The following is a 21,755-nucleotide window of genomic DNA, read 5'->3' on the forward strand; positions in this document are numbered from 1 at the left end:
AGTTTTTTATCAAAATCCCATTACTTTTACTTCCTGGAAAATGGGTGTTTTTTTAGTGGTTACTCTGGTGTGTAGGCATACATAAAAATTTCATCCAATTATACCATCATCACAGATTTTTGAACAATTCCACCCACCCCCCCACCCATTATATAAGACATTTCTCTCCCTAATGGATATCCCATTGCTTCACATCATCGAAATGTATGAAACTACACAAGTGTGATTCTCTTGAAATGCTGTTTTATTGTGACTTTAACAAAAACGTCTATTACGTCTAGACTTGTTTGTCAGCATTTGACCTGAAATCGAACTTTTGAGGATGATGTGTTTCCTATTACTGTCTTTTAAAGCGTATCGTTGCCCGAGGGGCAAGGAGTGAGCGACAGTGTTTGGTTTGGACAGGTGTGAAAGTACTTTTATGTGTTTTTCTGTAACTCAAGGGAAAGCTTTAGACATCAGCCACACGTACATTTCCCCCTTTTCCCTTTCATTTTTCTGCAGATGACAGAGGTGTTGTGAGAGCCCTTCTGGTCCCTAAAGTTTGTACTCATGAATGCATAATGCTTCACGACAAAGCTCGTGTTTTGCTAACAGTGATGGATTTCAGGAGAAGCGACCATGACTCAAAGAGCCAGAAGAGTACATAGGTTTTTTTCAACAGATCGTTCCAGGCTTGTGTCGTCTCCTGTGACATTAATATTACAGTATATGGTGTGTAAGCTCTGGGAGGTTTGGACAGGCCCTTTGTAAGCCCTCCATGAATTTATGTATACGGCACTGCGGGGAAAGTTAAAGGCAAGTCAGATGACAACTTGAGGAACCTGGGCGGCTCGGTATTTTTCAGTTATGTCTGCCACACTGGAAGGGGCCAGACTTGCTTTCAATTTTTTATGAGGTTTCATTTAGTTTTTATGACGAAGCCGTGGATTCCCATTGTCATTCTTGTCCCTAGAGTGTTTCCAGTACATATTTGTCATGGCCAACCACAATATTTGACAGGCCTCACCACAGATACATTTGGAAGTGAACGCCGCCTTGATTGTTGTCACTCTGACGCCTTTCCAGATTACGTCAATGTGCTTTGCTGCTGTGATTGGTCAAAGATTTTGATAATTGACAACTAACACCAACCAATTGATTGTGGGTGAGAAATTACGTCAGTGAATCAGGCTTGATCAGACCGCTATGAAACAGCATGCAAATTCAAAAGGTGCTAAAGACTGCGATTCATCGGGGTGGGACACCAGGCAAGTGTTCCTTGTTTACCCCGGCCTGCCACCACTACAAATTAGTTGAGAACCTGTGGGAAACCCTGTCCTGTGTAAGACAATCTAGTAGGAGAGTGTGATGGGTAGAGGAAGGAGGCAAAAATTGCAAGGCTTTAGGTCAAAGGAAGGATTTGAACCTTCTCTGCTGGGGTATTGCGCTCAAATGGCAATTTTGCTACTTCTCCATGGTATGGAATCAATGTTTTTGCAGAATTTGGTCTCAGAGAACAAGCCGTGCAAGATGTAATTAGTTTGTACGTTAAACATTTACTATTGCCAAGAGACGAAAAGCATTCAGCCAAGCTGCAAATTAAGTGTGAACAAGGAAATCTCTCTGACTTGAGTCTGTTTGACACTAAATCAATTTCGCAATTAGCTATTCTACAGTGTTCATCCAGTGCAGGTCCAGGAGTTTAATGTCTGTTTTGTGTGACCCAGGGGTGACTCCCTATTTAGACTAGACTGTTGAACAGGGTTTTTTTTAATTAGTCTCAAGTCGTAGTGGCTCATTAAAATTCACTCTGTGTGTTAGCTGGGAGGAGAGAGATGAGATCACAAGCACACACACAGTTGGGTCTTTCTGGTGCTTGAGATATCTCACATCAACCCTGCAAGTAACAGATCAGTTTGGCAGAGTTTGACCACTAGGTGATGGCAGAGACTCTCAGTTGCAGGCAGCTGAACTCAAATCACTGAGTAAGAGCCCATTAGTCTTTGGCAGCCTTAAAAAATGCCACGGCATCTGATATCTGAAACCATGCTGTCATTTTACTTGAATCGCCAGCTAATATGATAATTTGTTGTAGGAATTATCTTGGTAGGCATCAGGAAGATGGAAACAAAACATAATTTTATACACTCTCACTCTCTGACAACCAAACTAAAGCCAAATGTCATTGACTACCTGAATCTGTACTCAAGCACTTTGTCTATATCAGGAGCAACTGTTTTTGGTTGAGATCCAGTGCAAATTTGTATCTAAAATAACGGTAAAAAAAAAAGTTGTGGTACTTAAAAAAAATGAATGACAATATTTTCCACTGGTTCGTTATGCGCCCATTTGCTGTGTGCTTCCCTACATGACCGCTTTCAAAATAATCCAATAATAAAATGGCGGCTATTCAGTTTTCAAATCAATATTTTGCAATTACCACAGTTTCTTACAGATCACGTTGATATGCTTATCTTTATAAAAAAAGATGCAGTGCACAGATATAAAACAGAGGACTGCAGGGTAACCCTAACCCTAACCAAAAATGACTTTGCAGAAAGCTTCTGCACACACCCATTCACCTTTTCACCCCAATTTGTGCTGTGGCTTAAGTCCAGAAGTCAATCCTGACTGAGCAGAATGTGACACTTCAGTCCAAATCCAAAAGAGCGTCCAGTCATGGTTCAGCATCGCCATCTCTAACATTTATAGCTGAAGTATAATTAAGTTATTAATTGGAGGAATAGTTTTGGGGGTTTTATAGTCAGATCCTAGATGGAGGACCCAAAATAAATTTCCTACCCTAAAAAGATTTCATACACAGTATTGATCAGTCAGTGTATTTTCTCACTAATGAGCCTCACTGGTTGTGGTTGCCCAGGCTCTCAAACCCATTACACTGAAATTAACCCATTTTTGTTTGAAGTTCATTTTAGCGCATAACTACTAAAGTGCTAGTAACATAAAGTGTCATTACTTGTCTAATTTGTTCACACATCATCTCTCATTAGCTCATGCATCCTTCAACACTTTTTTGCCGTCATCCCTCTGGACCAGCCCACAAAAAAGGAAAGGGCTGTAGAGCTAAATACAGCAGGGATGGATTTATTTTTTATTTATGTCAGTTGTACTTGTAGCCAGGCTGGAATGAGGATGACTGGATGACTCTTGAACTTGATGAGTGTGTATTTCCCACAACTGTTTTTCTTCAAAAGTGTCCTGCGATAGACTGGCAGGCAGGCTGTGGTCGGCTGCCAGATCGCACCCCTCAGATTTCCCCACCCCTGGTCTGTATCAGTGTTTTTCTATTTGTCTCCTGCCAACTGCCAATAAGCTCAATTTCCATTATTTCTCCAGTTGATTTTGCACAAACGGTCATTGAATTGGCATCTATGAACTTCATCCTGGGAGGGCCCTCTGCTGCTGCCAGAGTCGTCCATTCGTAATGCTGCAGTTGTTGTTGCTGCACTGGGCAGCGGGACTGTTGCCAAATAGGAGTGAGTCTGGAACGGATCATTAACCTAGCTGCACAGCTTTCTGGGTTGGGTTTTGATGTTTTTTAGCCGGCTGTCCAGAGGGAGTAAGTGGAGGTCAATATACGACCATCTGAAGTGGAGCGCTGCTGCATCGCCTCACAAACCGTAGCCTTGGCGTAGTTTAAATGGAGAGGAGTCTGTTGAAAACTCCACTGGCTTGGGTAACCATCTGTCTGCCAAGTATGTGTCAATTCATGTTGTTTGTACATGCAGATGTCATTATCTAGAACATCCCACTGAGCAAAAGACGTGATTTCAACGTCGCGTCTATGCTTTAGCTCTCATATAGCCCAGGATCATTACGGCTATGTATAGACCTATTTTAGACCAAGCAGTAAATACATTATTACAATGAATAAACATCTGTAAATACCAAAAATATGCACCAGAGAAGTCCTGTAGACTAGCCTACAAAATAATTATCTGAGCACAAGAAGTAATTTCAACATTGCGTCTATGCGTAGCTCTCATATAGTCCAGGATAATATTGTCTATGTATAGACATCTAATAAACTTTCACTTTTCAACCCCATTTAAACTTAATTTAGCCTAGATGGCTATGGCCATTTAGACGTCTAATCAACGTAAAATTGCTCAGTGGGATGCAAGCCATGTTGCAAACATTACCTGCATTTATAAATATGTATGCTGAACATGACAAATTCAATATATTGAATTTAGTACTTACTGAAGATTAAAGATGCACAGTCCATCCTCACCTATTTGGTGTTTTTTTGATCTGATTTAATCGTCACTCACTCAGTGCCACACAGGGATGTGGGTGATTGTGGTAACACTTTGCTTTATTTCAGTGTATTAACATGTTGTAACCTGCGGGAAGGTATTGTAAATACACAGTTAGTGTTGTTGTTGTTTTTTTATTAAATATAGTTATGTACCTACAAGGGTGTAATCACACAGTATGAGCACTAAGTTTTACATTTGCATACTTACAGTACAGTGTGTTGTTAGTAGCCTAGGTGTTGCTGTAATTTTCATACTCTAAATTCCTTGGTGGTTTTCTCCTGAGGAATACTAACGTTGTGGCTTTTTCACATATTTATTTCAGTGCATTGAAAATCAGTATGTTTGAAAGCCTGCTGATCAGTAGTCTGTAAGAGTTCTCTGTAGCAGCCCAAAGTCATCAATACTACAGAGTCCAGTCCAATATCAACACTCACCTGGCTAAGATTAATGTGACCTCTTTCTAACACAGAACAATTGCCATTAAAGGATAATTAATTTCATGTGCCATTTAGATGTGTCTTTAATTTATGATTAATCCAAATATAAAACAAACGAGAGTCATTTGGATAAGAACACCGTATTTAAATTTTGTGGCCAAATCACGCTCCTTTACCTTATTATACAGCACTGTTGTTTTTAGTAAGTATGTATGACTGAGAATTATGAAACTCCCATTCATTTAGCATAAGCAGTGGCTGAATGTTCTGATGTGTGGCTTTTACTCAGGAACAAATAATTCCAGGTTTCAACGATGCATCTCAGTTTCACCTGGCCAAAGAGCCATCTCAGTATCATCAGTAAAATGAGAATTATCATTTAACATGACCTCTGCTGCACAATGATAAGCTGGGCACTTGATAACTGCTCAGCCACACCACCAAATGACCACACAGCGTTGAGGCTAATGGGGTTACTGACAATCTCAATGAAGCAGGGGTTGGATAGTAATGGAGATCACTGGGCTGCAGAGCGTCCATAATATCTGGACTGGAGCACGAGACTGGAATGGGACAGTGACATTAGCTAGTGCTGGAGAGGCTCGGTGTTGCTGGCTCTCAGCCTTTATCCAGTCCTGACGGGCAAAGCTCACGTTCCCAAGCCTGCTTTATTTTGTTTCTTTCCATCTTTCTGTTTGTCTGTCTTATTGTTTTTCCTTGTCTTTATATGTTTCTCTTTCTGTCTGTTCTTCTCCTTCTCCTCAACTTGATCGCTCTCTGCTCTGTTTCCCTCTCCCTTCATGTATGCTTTTTCCTCTTCCTCTTGGCCACCTGCTCCCTCTGTGTGTCTCTCTCCGCTGACCGTCTGCGTCAGCCCCATGTTGTGTCAGGGATCCAGAGCGCAACACGATGCTGTGAGATGTCCTAGTTCTGTTACTCCAGACAGGCCCAGGCATGACTGGGCGTCTGTGAGCTCCAGAGCGAGGGGGGCGGGCCGAGCGGTGGGCACCGGTGACCGGGGCCAGATGAATCTCCAGGGTTGCACGCACGCACCGCGGGGACAGATTGTTGCACTGTTGGCTCCATGTTGTGTGTGCTGTCAGAGTTTTGCATGTCACGGATGCAGTGAGTGAGGGTGGGCGGCTGTGCAGGGTGAGAGTGGTAAACCAGCAAAGACCTCAGCCATTTTGGGGTTTAAATTGCTGCGTTTTACCTGGGTTGCACAATTTGAAAATGTCGGTTGAGATAACTGGCGAACTTAAATGGCCATTTGAGCCACAACCTCCTGATGATTGCAGCTGAAGGTAGTTGATGCTATCTCACATCGACTGTTATTAACTGTTTTTTTTTTTGTGCTCGGGTTACTGTACACCTTCACTGATAACCAGAGAAGATCATGACTCATAGCATCCTTTAAACCACCCAAAGTAAGCACCACCCTGTGTATTTGCGGAGGGAAATGAGGTTTCCAAATGTCATCCGACACAACGCCTAATCCTATTCCACCGTGAAACGGGAGGTAGGAGGATTCTGACACAGCATGATGGCTTACTTATTCGCAGCATCCCCTTTCGACAAAGGAGCCGCTCATCCGAGGGACAGTCGTGGCTGTCAGGAGTGTGGAATCCCTCCCTTAAGCGCGGCTGAGGCTGGTTGATGGCGGGCACGCTCCTCCGCTCCGGCAGATACCCCAGCTGCACAGGGGAGATAGAGCTGCTAGATAGCTACAAGGGCTTAGACTCATCCAGGCGGAAGCTAAAAGTACACCAGTGTCTGGTTGATAAGCAGCCAGAGACAGATGGGCTCCGAAGCCAAACACCTGAGGTCATGCTCAGATGCACATACATGGGTTGTGTATATATACGGCTCCCGTTAGGGCCCGCTCCGTCTAGGTTGATGTCTGCTCTCCCTGATGCTCGGAGCACGCCCTGCATTACAAACTATGTGGGACGACGAGAGCAGGATCACACACTCGGTTTACAATGGAGTCTCCTGGATGTGTGTGTCTTCTGTCAGCAGATCATTTGGGGTTTGGATGGCAGTCAATAAATGTGTTTAAATCCTCTCGGCGTAATTGCAGGATGGCTCCCCTGTTGAAGCTCTGTGTGCGCGTTTGATTGTCTTTTGATGAATTGAGATGGGACCACAAATGTTTTCACTTTAAAAGTAATTGAGGGATCCTTTGATAAATGGACTGACAGTATGTCACATCTAAACATGAGTTCTGCATATATTTTCAGGCTGTTTCATTACTGGTGATGATTCACTCCTAACCTCTAGTCAGCAATGAAAGAGAGTTTGCCCTGCATTGAAATCTGTGATGTCACACCACAGGCAATCATTTGGAAAAAGATGGAAAAGGTGACTGTAAGAGAACCCACGGGATTTTCTGTGGATATGGATGTTTTTTCCCTTTCAAAACTGTTCACACTAATTATTTCCCCACTGTTGGGTGGTTTCAGAGTGTTAGTGACACACCTCACAAGTGTTGAGAGCATTGTGGCAGATGAACAAGGGTCACACAGCGTCCAAAAGGCTGTGGACAGTCTCTGATGTGAGAGACACCCGTATTTCAAGGATTGCACACATGCACACACACAAACACACACACACCTCTTCCAGCTACTGCTGACAGAGTATCAGGCCAGTGATAACTAGCCCCTGATGAGCGCTGCTGTTCTGAGAAGATGACATATAGATCCCTGTAGACGGGTCCAAGCAGTGGCAGCAGTACAGTAATTGGGTTGGGCGGAGCTGTCGCTAAACATGGCTAATCTCCAAGGCTGGTCGTCCATCACGCCTTTCTGAAAACTAATACCTACTCCTATGCTCCGGGAAACTTTCTGGCAGGAATTCATCACTCTTCTGTGTTGTCTGTAAACAGCATATCTCTAAGAAGTGTAGATTTACATAGAATATGTGGTGTAATGTGCAGCAGTGGAAGATTGCCCCTAGGGGAGTTGTTACTCTCACAAAACAAACAAGCTGCAGTGGCTTTCCTATCATAAAAGAGAGCTATTACGGTCAAAAGTCTAACATTTGTCTAATTAGGCTGTAAACCTTTTAATGAGTTTCACTGGCCAACTGGACTGACTTATATTAAACTAGCCAAGTCTGTGCAGGTCATTGTATTGTGTTGCTTTTGCCCAATGCACAGGGTTTAGATTTTCCTAATGTCTTTTCCAGCTTTCGTTATGCTTTTCTGAGCTACAGTCCAGACACGATAATACCACTTACACGCAATGGTTAATGGTTATGTCACACAGAAAGTCATGCAAGGACTTCAGAAAGAATCACATAACCCTTGATCTTCACAGGCCCCTCCAACATCAAACACTTAACTTAGGAGTTCTTTGGAATTGCACGCTTTTAACTTGGTTCTTTAAAGTGATTAGCATCAAATCATGTGCCGACTACCAAAAACTCAGTTGTGCTTTTTTAGCTTTTCTGGATACTGTTTCCTGCCGTTTTGAAGTTGGAGCTGTGGCTTTGAAACTAGAAAAACGATCGTGTTGCAGTGCAATTTTTGTTTGAACAGTTATTCTTCGGGGTCTTCTCCCCTTTTGTCTTCACAGTGAAACCCGTATTGTTCCACTGACCTTCTCTGTAGCTGTGGCCAAGTTAATACCTTTGAAGACATTCAGCTCGCACCTCTCATTAATTGAATCAGCATCGGCACTTCAGGACTTCTAGTGTATTGTGGAGGAGGGTGTGATTAATGTGCAGGTTGTAGAGCAATGTCCTACACATCTCTCCATTTGTCAGCATTGTTATGGAGGGAAATTGAGAGCCATGATGTCAATGTCACACAGTGACTTATTGCCAACCCCCATGGGCCTTAACCAAGTCTTTCCAAAACAAACATAGAAAAGGGCTGTGATAATTATGCAACATGAAACCACATAGCCATGAGGCCGTGGCGACCGCCCGTCTCCGTTCATTTCAATTCATTTTCCAATTCATTTTCTGATCTTTCAGAAAACGGACAGAATTATTGACAGAGAGATTTCTGTCTGTTGGGCTGTTTTGGAACATCAACATCCTGATCCGTCCAATGAGAGCTGTCCGTTGTCCGGGCAGCGCTGATGACACGTCCGTCTCCGACAGATTGCCGTCCGTTTTGACGGACAGAAAGTTCAACCCAGTTGAACTTTTTCTTGACGGACGGATTCGTCACCGCAAATCAGAGGCGTTTTTTTAAAAATAGCGTTGACGTTCCGAAACAGCCCAATGGACAGAAATCTATCCGTTAGTAATTCTGTCTCTTTTCTGACGGATCAGTGTGGCCGTGGCCTAACACTTTGCTCATAACAGAGCTACTTCATAGAAAAAAGTAGAAACAGACTGTACTGTAAGAAACTGACCTGGAAAACCTACATTCACCCCAACATTATACCAGGCTTTCTCAGTTTTATCTTTGCTTTGGTCGTACTGTTGTGTCTGTGATCGGTGCTATTTTTTCCAAAACAAACATAGGAATGCCTCTGATTGGCTAAACGGATTGTGATGAATCCATCTGTCTAGAAAAGGTTCAACTGGGTTGACCTTTCTATCTGTCAAAAAACGGATGGCAAGCTGTCCGGACAACAGACAGCTCTTATTGAAAATGAACTGAAATGAACTGAGACAGACAGACACAACGTATCAGTGTGGCCGCGGCCTCAGGAGGCACCGATGTGGTCACACTGACAGGTGATAGCAATGTGGTCAAATTGTCACTTGTTTTACTCTCATGTATTATGTATAAAGCATGAGCAGAAAGCACTGCTGCAGTGTAAAATTGCATACTTGTGGTAATCATGGCTGTGGTGTTTGTTTGTGTTGAGTGTTGTGTTTGCAAGTCCTTATCAAATTGGTGAGAGAACATTAATGCAAAATTGACACCTTCTTATTTCTTACACTGGAGAAGGTAGGAAATAGTAGGAGTCATCAGTGCACATCTCAATTAAATAAAGGAGCAGAGAATCAATTTAATCTCATTAAGTAGGCGTTGAATATGCATTCAGTTTCAAGCCTCCTTACTTTTGTCTATTTACTCTATTCGTGTTTGATGTGCTTGAGAAATGTGGCAGTGGGTATTTTCCCTATGTAAAGGGACATTTTTAGCATAGAATTTATGGCCAAGAGGTGGTGAGTTAAATTTTATTGGATCTTTCATTTTAATAGTCTAATACTCCCAAATGGAATAAATGAGGAATTTAATTTAACATGCTATAATGTTCTTGACTGTGAGATGGGATTATATGTCCTTAAGGGGATGAACCTTATACTGCCTCCTACACCAGGTGATAGCAATTATTTTTTGTTTTGTTTTTTTAATATTAGCTTCTGATTAGTCTATGGGCTGTGAGACATTTTAGATCATCATTCAATACATTTTTTGTTGACTATGTATGTACTCAAGTAAACCTGATGAAGGCTCTTTCAGCCGAAACACGGTGGTTTTTAATATTAAAGCTTTGTTCCCCAAGAGAAGCTGAATTTCTTTCTTTCCTTAGCATACAATTTATAACATTATTTATAATCCCCATGACAGTTGGCAGAGTCTTGACTTTTTGCAGATACCTTCATGGATATAAACATGAACTAACCCTGAGCTGTGTGTCTGCCACAGAGCAAAGACGAGGGCCAAGGAGACAGCCAGATGGTGAAGCTATCCAAGTTGAACGGAGTGAAGAAGAGTGAAGATGAGGAGGAGAGAAGAGAGATGATCACCCCCGCCCTCAGGAACGCACTGACCAAACAAGGTGAGGAACTGTAGTCCATGGTAGTCCAGGGTAGTCCAGGGTAGTCCAGGGTAGTCCAGGGTAGTCCAGGGTAATCCAGGGTAATCCAGGGTAGTCGCGCTGTTTAGTCGCACCTGTAATCGTTATGTGTGTGGAAATGAAAGACTCAAATCTCTCTCCTATGATCCCAGTCGGCAGTGTCACGATTAGATCAAACATGTTTGATTTTATCGGGCCTCGTCAAAGAGTTGAATCTTAACAGCAATTTTCAATACCCAATGAAAACTGAGATTGCGACAGACGAAGCAAGAGGGGAAAAAATACCAAAGTGTAAACACAAGATCCAATGGCTGAACCAGGACAGAAAAAGAAACCTGAACGTCTTCTCAGTCTTTTTTCCATGCAAATCGCAGCACAAACCAGAATTGCTGCAAGCCATATGGGCTGCACGTTTGTTTTGGTTTCAAAATATTGCAGAAAAATACATTCTGGCGAGTGCAGGTGTGCCATGAAAAATCACATTCTCGCGAGAGATCATCACAAGAGACTGCTCAATCTTTTAATTGTTTTTAAGATTGGAAAAATCTTTTAATGTGTCCCAGGCTTAAGATGACATGGATAGAGGTTTGCAATCAAGGCTGTAGATCAACAGTGGATCCAAAAAAAAAAATGGGGGTTGGAGCTCTGGTAAAACACTGTATCTGGGAGGAGTGCCTTCAGAGAATTTGAGTGAAATCAGACAAATTAAAAACAAAGATAACATAGACTGAACTGAGCCTTGGCCTGTAGCCTGCACCGCTTCAGTTGGTGGTAAAACTTTATGAATCTTTGGCACATACGCACACAGTCACTTGCAAAAGAACATCTGCTGGGTGTCACTGGTGACCATGGGCAATATATTCAAATTATGTAGTCTGCACTGCTTTGCAATAAAAAATCACATTAAATAGACGTAGGCACGCCAGCTGCTTGCGAGCACATCCTTAACCTTGCTGTTTTCACAAGGGCGGGAAAGTTATAATTCACTTCAAAAACATGAATGATGAGTCATGCCATTTCGTTAATTTCAACGGTAAAGCTAACAAGCTTATGCAAATTGCCAGCGGAGAAGTCAATTTAACCTTTTTTTGCTGAAACGTATTTTAACCCATTATCGAAGTCATTGACATGGGTGTCGATGTTCCCCAGCTATTTATCTCAAGAGCCTAAAGGTTTTTTTTGTAATTCGTCAAACCTCATGTTTACTGGCCTCAAATGCTAATTAGTTTGGCGTGCCATGCAGAAAAAGTATTAAGTCGGCATCTCTCGTTGGATTATGTTAATGTCCTCAGCTTTTTTCCCCCAATATCCCGTCAGAGAAGGCAGGCTGAGGTGCTGCATGTGGAGAAGCGTGGAGCCGGGGAATGTGTTGCCTAATGGCACTTAATGATGCAGCGCGGTCCAATTACCCCCTCTGCCTCCTCCACTCCTCGGGGTCCAATCCCAAGAGTTTTACTCTCCTCTTCTCCACAACACACTCTGCTTCTCCCACAGCTGCAGAACCTCGACAAATCCACTCCTGGTGGGCGTGGAGATGACGATTTGGATAAATTTCCTGCTTTAATTAGAATAATTTAGTTTCAGGACCATGTTGTTAGTAAAGGTAATTTAGTAAGTAAGTAAGTAAGTAAGTAAGCTTTATTTATATAGCACTTTTCAAAAAAGCACTTTACAAAGTGCTTTACAGAGACATAAAAACAAGATAAATTACCAGATAAAAAATAAAAGTAGAATTGATACAGTAATCATGACAAGCGAGGTATGGATTCCAAAAACACAATAAAACAAATAAAATAAAATGGAAGTGTAACCGATTCAAGAAAAAGCAATTCTGAAAAAGTGCGTTTTTAAGAGAGATTTAAAAGAAGAAACAGAGCTAGCCTGCCTGATCTCCTCCGGCAGGACGTTCCAGAGTCGTGGGGCCGTGATTCCAAAGGCTCGGTCTCCTCTGGTTTTTAGCCTTGACCTAGGGACAGACCTCTGCCGGAGGATCTCAGGCTGTAGTAGTAGTTACCTTTACGGAAGAGAAAAAGTTTAAGAATAGAAAAGAATCCATATATTTTGAATGGCGTATTGAACAGTACAAACAGAATATGTGTCTAACAGCATCAACTGAGAGCAAACAGAAATTAATTAATCAGAATTAAAGAGAAAGATATTACAATTGCTTTTGTTTGTTAGTGAGAGAAGACTTGAGTGAAGCATTTCTGGGCGGGCATATTTTACAGCTAAGGTTGGGCAGAGATTGCCAGTAGATTTGGAGAAACGGCTAAAAATCCCACAGGAAATAGTGAGCACTCCCTTAAGGCCAGACATAGCAGCACAGTATTATAGTTATTATAGAGGCACAGCGGATTTTATATTTTGTGGAACTCGTGGTGCCGTGGGAGGACGAGGTAGATGAGGCATAGGAAAGGAAAATGCTTGGGTATTGTAATGACTTACAATTACAAAATGACCCACAGAGGGCTTGTCTGTGACTCGGGTTGTAGCCTGATTTATGCGTTCTGTGGGTCCTAAACCAGTGTCTAAACATTTGCTGTTCTCAGTTAATTTATTGCTCACTTAAGTCCATATAATCCATAATTCACACAAACCTAGAGACACCCTACCACAGGTCCACAAACCTCGATGTGGTCAAAAAACTGTGTGCTTCTCCCGTCATGCAACACCTCACTAGCTGCCTCTGCCACCTCATCTATGTGCCGATCCCTGAGCTCAGTACACCACCCAGTGTGCAAGGCAGGTATTATGTTGACAAGTGTGCAGACATTAATAAATATAACCAATGGAAAAATATAGAAATGGTTGCAACAGGTATATTGAGTTGGCAGCGGAGGAGGAGCAGCAGGATTCTGGATTCTTGATTCTGAGGATTTGTAGCAAAGTCCTAGAAGAAGAATAAATTAAAAACAAACAAATCAGTTTTTTTGCTGCTACCTGTCACCAGAAGCCTTTTTTTTTTTTACGGGGTGGAGGCTTGTACTCCTCCTCAGAATCAGAATCAGAATCAGAAATACTTTATTGATCCCCGAGGGGAAATTGGGTTACATTGCAGTTGCTCACATTGTAGAAGAGAATATATATAAGCATAGAGAAATTATAAGAAATTATAAGAAAAATAGAAATAAGAAAGTAAGAAATATGTAAAATAGATGAATATGACTCATCAGGTGAAAATTAAGGGTCAGTCATCTCTCCCCCATCAGATTCTCCCTCACTCATGTCCTGAAGCATTTTCAGTGCCTCTTGGACATTCATCTTTCTTCTTTTGTCACCGTCCATTTCTTGTTTTTGCTAAGCTAGGTAGCCTACTGTAAGCCAAAAAGACGTCTTCACTAAACAATGGGCGTTGCTAGGCAACCAGGCGTGGCGCGAATGTTGAGCGCGGCATTATACAGCTGTTTCTATGAGGGGGTAAAAATGAGTGATCCTAATTATTTTTTCTTTTTATCCCACATCCCCCATAATTTACTAGATGATTAATAAACCCATTTTAGGAGAAGTGATGAACTGAGAGATGTAGGGGTTTTATTTTAACAGAGTTACATGCATTTGAAAACGCAAGGGGGGTAAAAATGACCCCGGTTCTAGTGGACACAGTGCTGCAAGCCTCATCTCCTCAGACCAGAAGGTCCCTACGCCCAAAAAACTCCTCTCTATCAGGTAAAAAGTGTTAGTCTACACCTTCCATGGAGCACATTGGAAATTGGCAACAACAAAACAGGGAAAAGAATAGGGAAAAAAGACCAAAAAAAAACAACAGAATTTCCTCTTCTTTCTGTCTGATGGTCTTACATTTTTGATGGCATTGCCTGATGATCACCCTGGATTATGGCAGAAGGGACGGTTATATCACTTGGTAAATGAAGCTACATGTAGTATATTCATATTATTCTGTGTATAAGAGCGACAGGCTGCTGACACACTAGCTCAGTCTGGACCGGTTTACTATCCCCTCTGTATTTAGCCCATTCACCAGGGCAACAGTACAGGCCACTTGTAGTCAGCAAATGATCCCCCGCTGTTCGCTTACACAATGCTCTGTAAATAGACTCTCTGAGGAAGATTTTTGCTTCATCTGACCAAATGTTGACCCATTTCATGTTTTTTTTTCCCATGTTGGCAACAAACAGTCCCTGTGGACGGTTTGTTTTATGTGGAATGGTGTGAAAGATGAAAGTGTTGGCATTGTTTAATGATATTGGGTCTTGGAAGGCTGTTTTTTTTTCCGTATAGCCTATTCCTGACATAACGTGGATGCCAACAGTCATACCTCTGTTGGATACTCTCTTGTTTGAAGTCCAAGGAAGTTTTAACGTAACACTGCTTTCTTTTAGAGAAACGAATAATTTTTTCATCAACAGAGCTGAACAGAAACGAAATTCAATTTGTACTTAATCCTCAGATGATGTCGTCAATATTTCAGTTAGTATTAAAACTTGGTGGATGAAGTTTGCTGCCAGTCAATATTCATTACTGAGACTGGGTAATGAACACTCTCAGACAGAAGAAAAAGACAGAAGTGTGTTGTTGGCAGTAGAGGTCTACTGACTGTATTGATATTGTAGCAAAAAGCTGGGTTTCTCAGACAATTCTACATTAATTCATTATGACAAATAGTAATATCTAACTGGTTTCTGACAAAGAAAACATTCCTTTTGTGTGTAACAGTGTTTTAATAATGATTTGAATATTTTGTGGAGCACAATGAAGTTTAGGAGCAGACATATATGCTAACATTGTTACACACAGTGTTACACAGCATTTGTCGTCTCATCATTGCTGCAAATACATTTTGTTTGTAACAAGTTATGAACAATAATATTGAAGAAGATGCCTGACTACACCTACATTATCTCTGTAGAATTTTGCTTTAAGAGTTGTTTTATAATCTCTTCACTGAAATCGTAAGTTATCTTTGGGGGAGTTGTACAGTTTGAGTTGAGATGGAGTTGGTTTGGAGGCTAGTTGTGGACTTGCACCAGAAGACTACAAGGCCCCCAGAGGATCATCCTGCACTGCTGTTAAGCTGAATTTGTCATTATTTTCTCTAGCATGGAAGCCTTGAGGATGGGAGATTATCCATGGCCGCATTGTACTCCTCGATCAAATAGAAAGAAGGGTAACAGAAGCACCTTTCCTTTCTTCTCTCCAACCGCCTCCCCCTCACTTTGGTTCGATCTTCGGCATTTATCTTTCAGAAAAAAAGGCTACTGAGGCATTGGATGTTGTCCCTTAAGAACACAGGAAGGGAAACGGTCCTTAGATTATCATCATCAGTGCTTCATAAATCATTAACACCGCTTCCTCTCTGTGATGTCTCCAGTCCTGTTGTTCTGGGTTTAGATGTGTTCGTGTGTCTCTGTCTCGTAGCTGCCAGGTACGAGGTTAGAGGAGGTCTCAAGGTATTTTCGGGTGAAAAAATGATTTGATGTTGGTCAGCAAGAAAAGGGCAGTAAACATCAGGTGTGGAGCAAGAAAGAGATTGAGTCTGGTGTTTGTGTGTGTGTGTGTCTGTGTGTGTGGTTAGATTGATTTTTTTTCTTTTTCAAAAGAAGCGTCCTGGATCAATAGCAGACCCCCTGTTTCAATTAGATGGTAAATGGAGAATGAGTATTCCGACATTCAGCCAGTTGGAGGTATTTATAGCCTGGATGAAAAACATCTATATTTGAGTCATCCAGCACCAGACTTGAGAACCGTGAAACCGATGAGAGCTTATAAACGCCCCGACACAAATTGGCTGCTGTGTGTTAATTAGACATTTGTGTTGTTATATTGTGTGTCTCTGTGATGCTGTATTGTTATTGTATTGTATCAGGGCGTCATTGTAAAAGAGGGCACCCGCTCTCAATTGACCACCCTGAATAAATAAAGGTAAATAATAAATTTTAAAAAAAACAACAAATGGCTGAATGGCAGCTGACACTTGTGTAAGGTTCCAAAATAAAAAGGTACTACGTGAAATCACCTTGTATACAACCCCAATACCTAAGGATGGATTCTGTCTCTTACCATCCACACCAGGCTGTTCTACCTGGTGTGAGACTTAAACTCTCTTTAGACATTGTGACTTTTAAAGCGAGCAAGATGGTTGATTTCCCCATAGGCAGTCTCTTAATATCATGTTGTGATATTTCTTGAGCAGATTAAAAGATGCAGGGGCTTCTAGATACTGTGCCTTGTACCTATTCTAGGTAATCAAGGGGGTGGGGGGGTGCGGGGGTAGGGACGTCTTACTTTATTACTGTCACTATTGTCACTGTTTTTATTTTTATATGATACTACATTGGTGTATATTTTATAACAATGTGGAATATGCCTGCTCAACGCTGGGAACTTTTGTTGAAAATCTCAATACAACTATTTTGAAAAGAAAAGAAAAGATGCAGGGGCAAATTCATAAAACTCTGCAATAACAGAATAGCGCCGTGCAAACTCCGCGACCCGGTAAGTTTACCTAATTCAGAAATTTACCACAGCTGTGAGTACCGTGAAGGAGCCAGAGTGACAGCCAATCAAAACCAACATGTTAATTAAGCTTTACATATTCAACACCGTGTCATGTGCCATGGACTGCGTAGACGTGTCAGAACGGCAGAGAAAATAACCTCCTTCCTCTTCATGCACTCCTGCTGTGATTGCAATGTTGGCCATGATCAACCGAATCACATCAGATGGAAACTGGCTTTTATAAGTGCAATCAGAGCGGTAATTAATAATTGCAAATCCAGTGTGTGAGTCATATTTATTGAGCATTTTGTTTTGTGTTTCCAATGATAATTAATGGCCTTGAACACAATATAACTTCATCTACTGATTTTTTTTAAAATCCTTTTAATTTTGTTTTCATTAGTTAAGATGAATTTCTTCAATATACAGTCTGACGAGAGCAGGTGGTGTTTTTTGAGCCACGGTGTCCTTCTATGAATCGCTCTCACAATATGCAAATGGTCAAAATGGGTGGACATACCAGATAAAATCCTTAACGCTAATAACAACCCGGTATTTCATGTTTATGAATGAGAAAACCCAAGAGTCACCCAAGCATGGCCGCTGTTAGCCAGTTGTGACTAGCCGCTTGTGACTGAAAGGTCGTCAATTCAAATCCCAGAGTGGCTGAAAGAATCTAGGTGGAGAAAGTGAACGTGAAACACTTATTTTTTTTACAGTCTATGTGGCCATCAGTTAGGGCTGGGCGATATATCGATATTATATCGATATCGTGATATGAGACTAGATATCGTCTTAGATTTTGGATATCGTAATATCGTGATATGGCATAAGTGTTGTCTTTTCCTGGTTTTAACGGCTGCATTACAATAAAGTGATGTAATTTTCTGAACTTACCAGACTGTTCTAAAACAGGGAAGGAAACCCTGTCTTTGCATTTTATTTTGATCACAGTCTTGTTTTAATAAAAGTGCTTGTGACATCTCACATGTGGCTTTGACTTACAACTGAACATTTAGCCCACTTCGTAGAAAATACCGAGATATATATCGTGTATCGCCATTCAGCCTAAAAATACCGAGATATGATTTTTGGTCCATATCGCCCAGCCCTACCATCAGTAGAAGACTGCGGCACTGGGCAGCTCCCAGGTGTGAAGGAGTGAAGCTGTATGAGTGTTAAGTAGGGCATTGTTAAAGTAAAAGTTTCTTTATTACTTGTGCGACTACATTTGATCACATAAAAAAAAAAATCCAGTTTATTCCAATGTATTTCCACAATTGTTAGCATTCTTCATCCAAAACCAGCTCGTGTGGTTCTGGTTCAGAAGTCGATTGAGAGCCTTATTTCTTCTTGTCTTTCTTGTCTTTCTCTCTCTGCACAGGATACAAACTCATTGGAAGTCACTCAGGAGTGAAGCTTTGTCGATGGACCAAGGTAATGTCATTTACTCTTCGCAGCAGAGCATCGGGGCTTTTCTGACACAAACACAAACACACAAACCACATAAAAGGAGTTTGTTTCTGTCTCTCAGTCCATGCTGCGAGGGAGAGGAGGCTGCTACAAGCACACCTTCTACGGCATCGAGTCCCACCGGTGCATGGAGACGACCCCCAGCCTGGCCTGCGCTAACAAGTGTGTCTTCTGCTGGAGGTGGGTGCCTGAAGAGCGAAGCCACTCTGCAGTTCAGCTCTGCACTTTCTGTAAATTGGTTCCACACTCGATGCGTCCGGGACGGTCCCGGTGGTTTGGGTTTCAGTTAGGCTGAGTTTGTCGCTCAATTGCTTAGGCTCGGGTCAGGCTTTGATGTGAAAACTATTTTTAAAAACTCAGCAATTTGTCATTACTAAATTTGTACCTCTTTCAGACAGTTAGTACAGTGATTCTCAACCTTTTTCATATCAAACTTAGTACACATTAGAGCCACGGACCCCCATTTGATGAGATTTTCTCTCTTAAACCCAAATCTGAGAATATTTTTATTGTTAGATTTGACTTTGTCCAGAATTCCAAGACTATCTGTATTGTAAGTAGAGAGATAACAGTGAAACTATGATCAAAATAGTCAATCTTCTACATTCTTCTTCTTCTTCTGTAATTGTGTTAACTTCTTGTAAATGAAATAATGGTGAAGAGCAATTCATCAATTTACTGGGGACCCCCTGGAACCCCCTCAAGGACCCCCCCTAGTGGTCCCCGGACCCCACGTTGAGAACCACTGAGTTAGTAGACACTGGCTTGACAAAACGTCAGGTTTGGGTTTTTCAGCTTGGAGATCGGCAAGGTTCTAATTTCTCGAATCACCCCTAATATATTGGTGTTTAGTTGCTTCTGCTATTTTGCTTTACTGCTTTATTTTGCAAGTTAATGCAAAATTTAAGAATATCCCATTACCTCAAACTCTTATATAAGTTGTTTTTAATGATGTAGTTCCAGAGTTCTTAAACATTTTTTAGCTGCAGAATCATTATGAGAAACTTAGTCTCTAGCCTTAGGACACAGGCTCATTAAAACACACTGCTGCTTTTGCCATGGTGAGATCCACCACAAGTAGGCTGGCTGCCCACAGCTTAACAAACCAGGGTGTTTGTGTATTACTCTCTGCATACTTAGTTATATTCTTGTCCAAACCCAGCTTCCGCACCTCTTGTCTGCCTCGTTATTCAAGACCACTTCCCGTCATTGAGCGATGCCGTATCTCTCTGACTGGTGGCAAACGAGTTGGTGATTTACGAGCCGAAGACTAACAGCCGGCATAATTGGGAGGCCCGAAGGTGGATGCTGATTCATTATGACACCGGCGAGAGACGGGGGCCCTTCACCCCCCTTCAAGTTCCCTTTTTGAAAGGGCGACTGTTTCGAACACTGTGAAAGGTCGCTGTCAGCGTGTGCTGCGGTGAGCGGCTGCCCTGTCACCACAGATATGCCAGTCTCTGTTAAGGCCGCTATCTGGGTCGACAGGGAGTAAGCAATTTCAGGGCAAAGAGGTATTGTTATAGCTGCCCTCGCCGTCCACCTCTCTGCAGCAACAGGTGGCAGTAGATTTGATGGACAAGGGAAGTGTGTTTGGTGTGTGTGTGTGTTTGTGTGTGTGTGTGTATGATAGCTTAGGACATGTTGTTGCCCCTAGACATCATATTCAAACAGTAAGAAGGAGCCACTAACACCCGAGCAGAGGTGCAGTTATATACAGTAGGATGCGCTCTTTAATATATTTTTTCTAGCAGTGGGAATCAGCCTGGCACTCACAACTCACTTCCAATTTATGAATTAAGTTCTTCATGTCTTGATATTTGCTGCCTTGATGCTAAATCTACTGAAATATAGATGATATCTCAGTCGTCTGTGTTAAATGATCCCAATCTGATGGCCTGAATCTGTCTAAATCTAAGTAATAGCTTGGAGCGGTCCTGCCTATCGGGCCGATACTTCAGGTTTAGTATTCTGAACAGGCAGTGAATAAGTGGAATGGTTGCGTCTCTAACTGAGTGGTTATATGTCGACTCTCATCTCCTCTCCTCTCTGTCTGTGTGCCTCCGCCATCAGACATCACACCAACCCCGTGGGCACAGAGTGGCGCTGGAAGATGGACCCTGCAGAGAAGATCCTGCAGGACGCGCTGGAGAAGCACCAGACCATGATTCGGCAGTTCAGAGGTTGGTGCCGCAGCGGTTGATGGATACAAACATGATTTTTCTCCATCTCTCTTTCCATCTCTACAACAAAAAAAAATAAAAAATAAAAAATAAAGGTGCCAACTGGAACAAAAATGGTTCTTCGGAGTGATGCCATAGAACAGTCGTTCTCAATCCTGCTCCTCAGCACCCAGAGCCCAGCAGTTTTTCATTCTAGCCATCTAGTCAGGGACTGATTTATACCTGGGACACCAGGTGAATGCAATTAACTGCAATTAACTAGCTGGTATGATAGAAAACCAGCAGTACTTTGGGTCTCGAGGACCAGGACTGAGAACCACTGCCATAGAAGAACCATATCTGATTCCACAAGGTCCTTTAAAGAACCATTTCTGCACTCCTTTTTCCACACACACACACACACACACACACCGGACCATGGAGGGGGTATGGTTATTTTCCAAATTTATGCCCTCACCCACTATCCAATAACTCAAACTAGAAGGGCACTCGGAGAGCGCAGACCTCTGCCAAGGCCAATAGTCAAAATAGTTAGTTAGTTTGGCAAATGCGTAAGCACAACCAAAATGCGGATCCACTCCAAAATGTAATGGGTTCTTCCTTGGCCCATGCTACACCCTTCCACGAAGTTTCATGAAAATCGGGCCAGTAGTTTTTCCGTAATCCTGCTGACAAACAGACAAACAAACGGCACCGAATACATAACCTCCTTGGTGGAGGTAATAACAATTAAGAACCTCTCCCAAAGAACCATATGAGAACCACCCACTAAATAAAGTGGTTCTTTAGTAGGTGACGGTTCTTCGTGGAACCACACAGCCTTTTAAAGAACGAGTTAAGAGCTCACATTATTTTTCTGTCCGTATAATTGTTTCGCTCTCCTTCCCTATCAGTCTCGCTCCATTTGTCTATCCAGCTGTCTGCCCATCCATCTATCTGTCTCTCTATCAGTCAGTTACAGCGTTGAGCTCACATCATACATTTCAGTCCTGCTTCTAGAAATAAACAGGAACACAACGGCCCAACCGCACCGACACACCGCGTCATCTTCATCATCTTCGTCATCTTCGTCATCACACACACATCGCTGCTTCACTATCCTCAATTTACTCCTCTTGACCCTATTTAACCCTCTGTCTAATGAAGCAAAGTGAAGATGAAAACGCTGATGTTTTG

The 21,755-nt window shown here is 42.1% G+C and overlaps 1 protein-coding gene across 1 annotated transcript in view; it reads left to right on the forward strand.

Annotated features, from left to right (window-relative positions):
• tyw1 (tRNA-yW synthesizing protein 1 homolog (S. cerevisiae)) overlaps positions 1-21,755 on the forward strand; it is a 74,093-nt gene that overhangs the window by 9,888 nt on the left and 42,450 nt on the right. Inside the window, exons 8-11 of the mRNA XM_071522502.1 lie at positions 10,317-10,449; positions 18,308-18,360; positions 18,458-18,576; positions 20,470-20,579. Coding sequence (XP_071378603.1) covers positions 10,317-10,449; positions 18,308-18,360; positions 18,458-18,576; positions 20,470-20,579 — 415 coding nt within the window. The remainder of the gene's footprint in view (positions 1-10,316; positions 10,450-18,307; positions 18,361-18,457; positions 18,577-20,469; positions 20,580-21,755) is intronic.

The sequence above is a fragment of the Centroberyx affinis genome, unplaced genomic scaffold (assembly GCF_046629955.1).
Source record: "Centroberyx affinis isolate AG114_WGS23_722 - 3 ecotype Tasmania unplaced genomic scaffold, CSIRO-AGI_Caff_v1 ptg000097l_1, whole genome shotgun sequence".
Taxonomy (NCBI): domain Eukaryota; kingdom Metazoa; phylum Chordata; class Actinopteri; order Beryciformes; family Berycidae; genus Centroberyx; species Centroberyx affinis.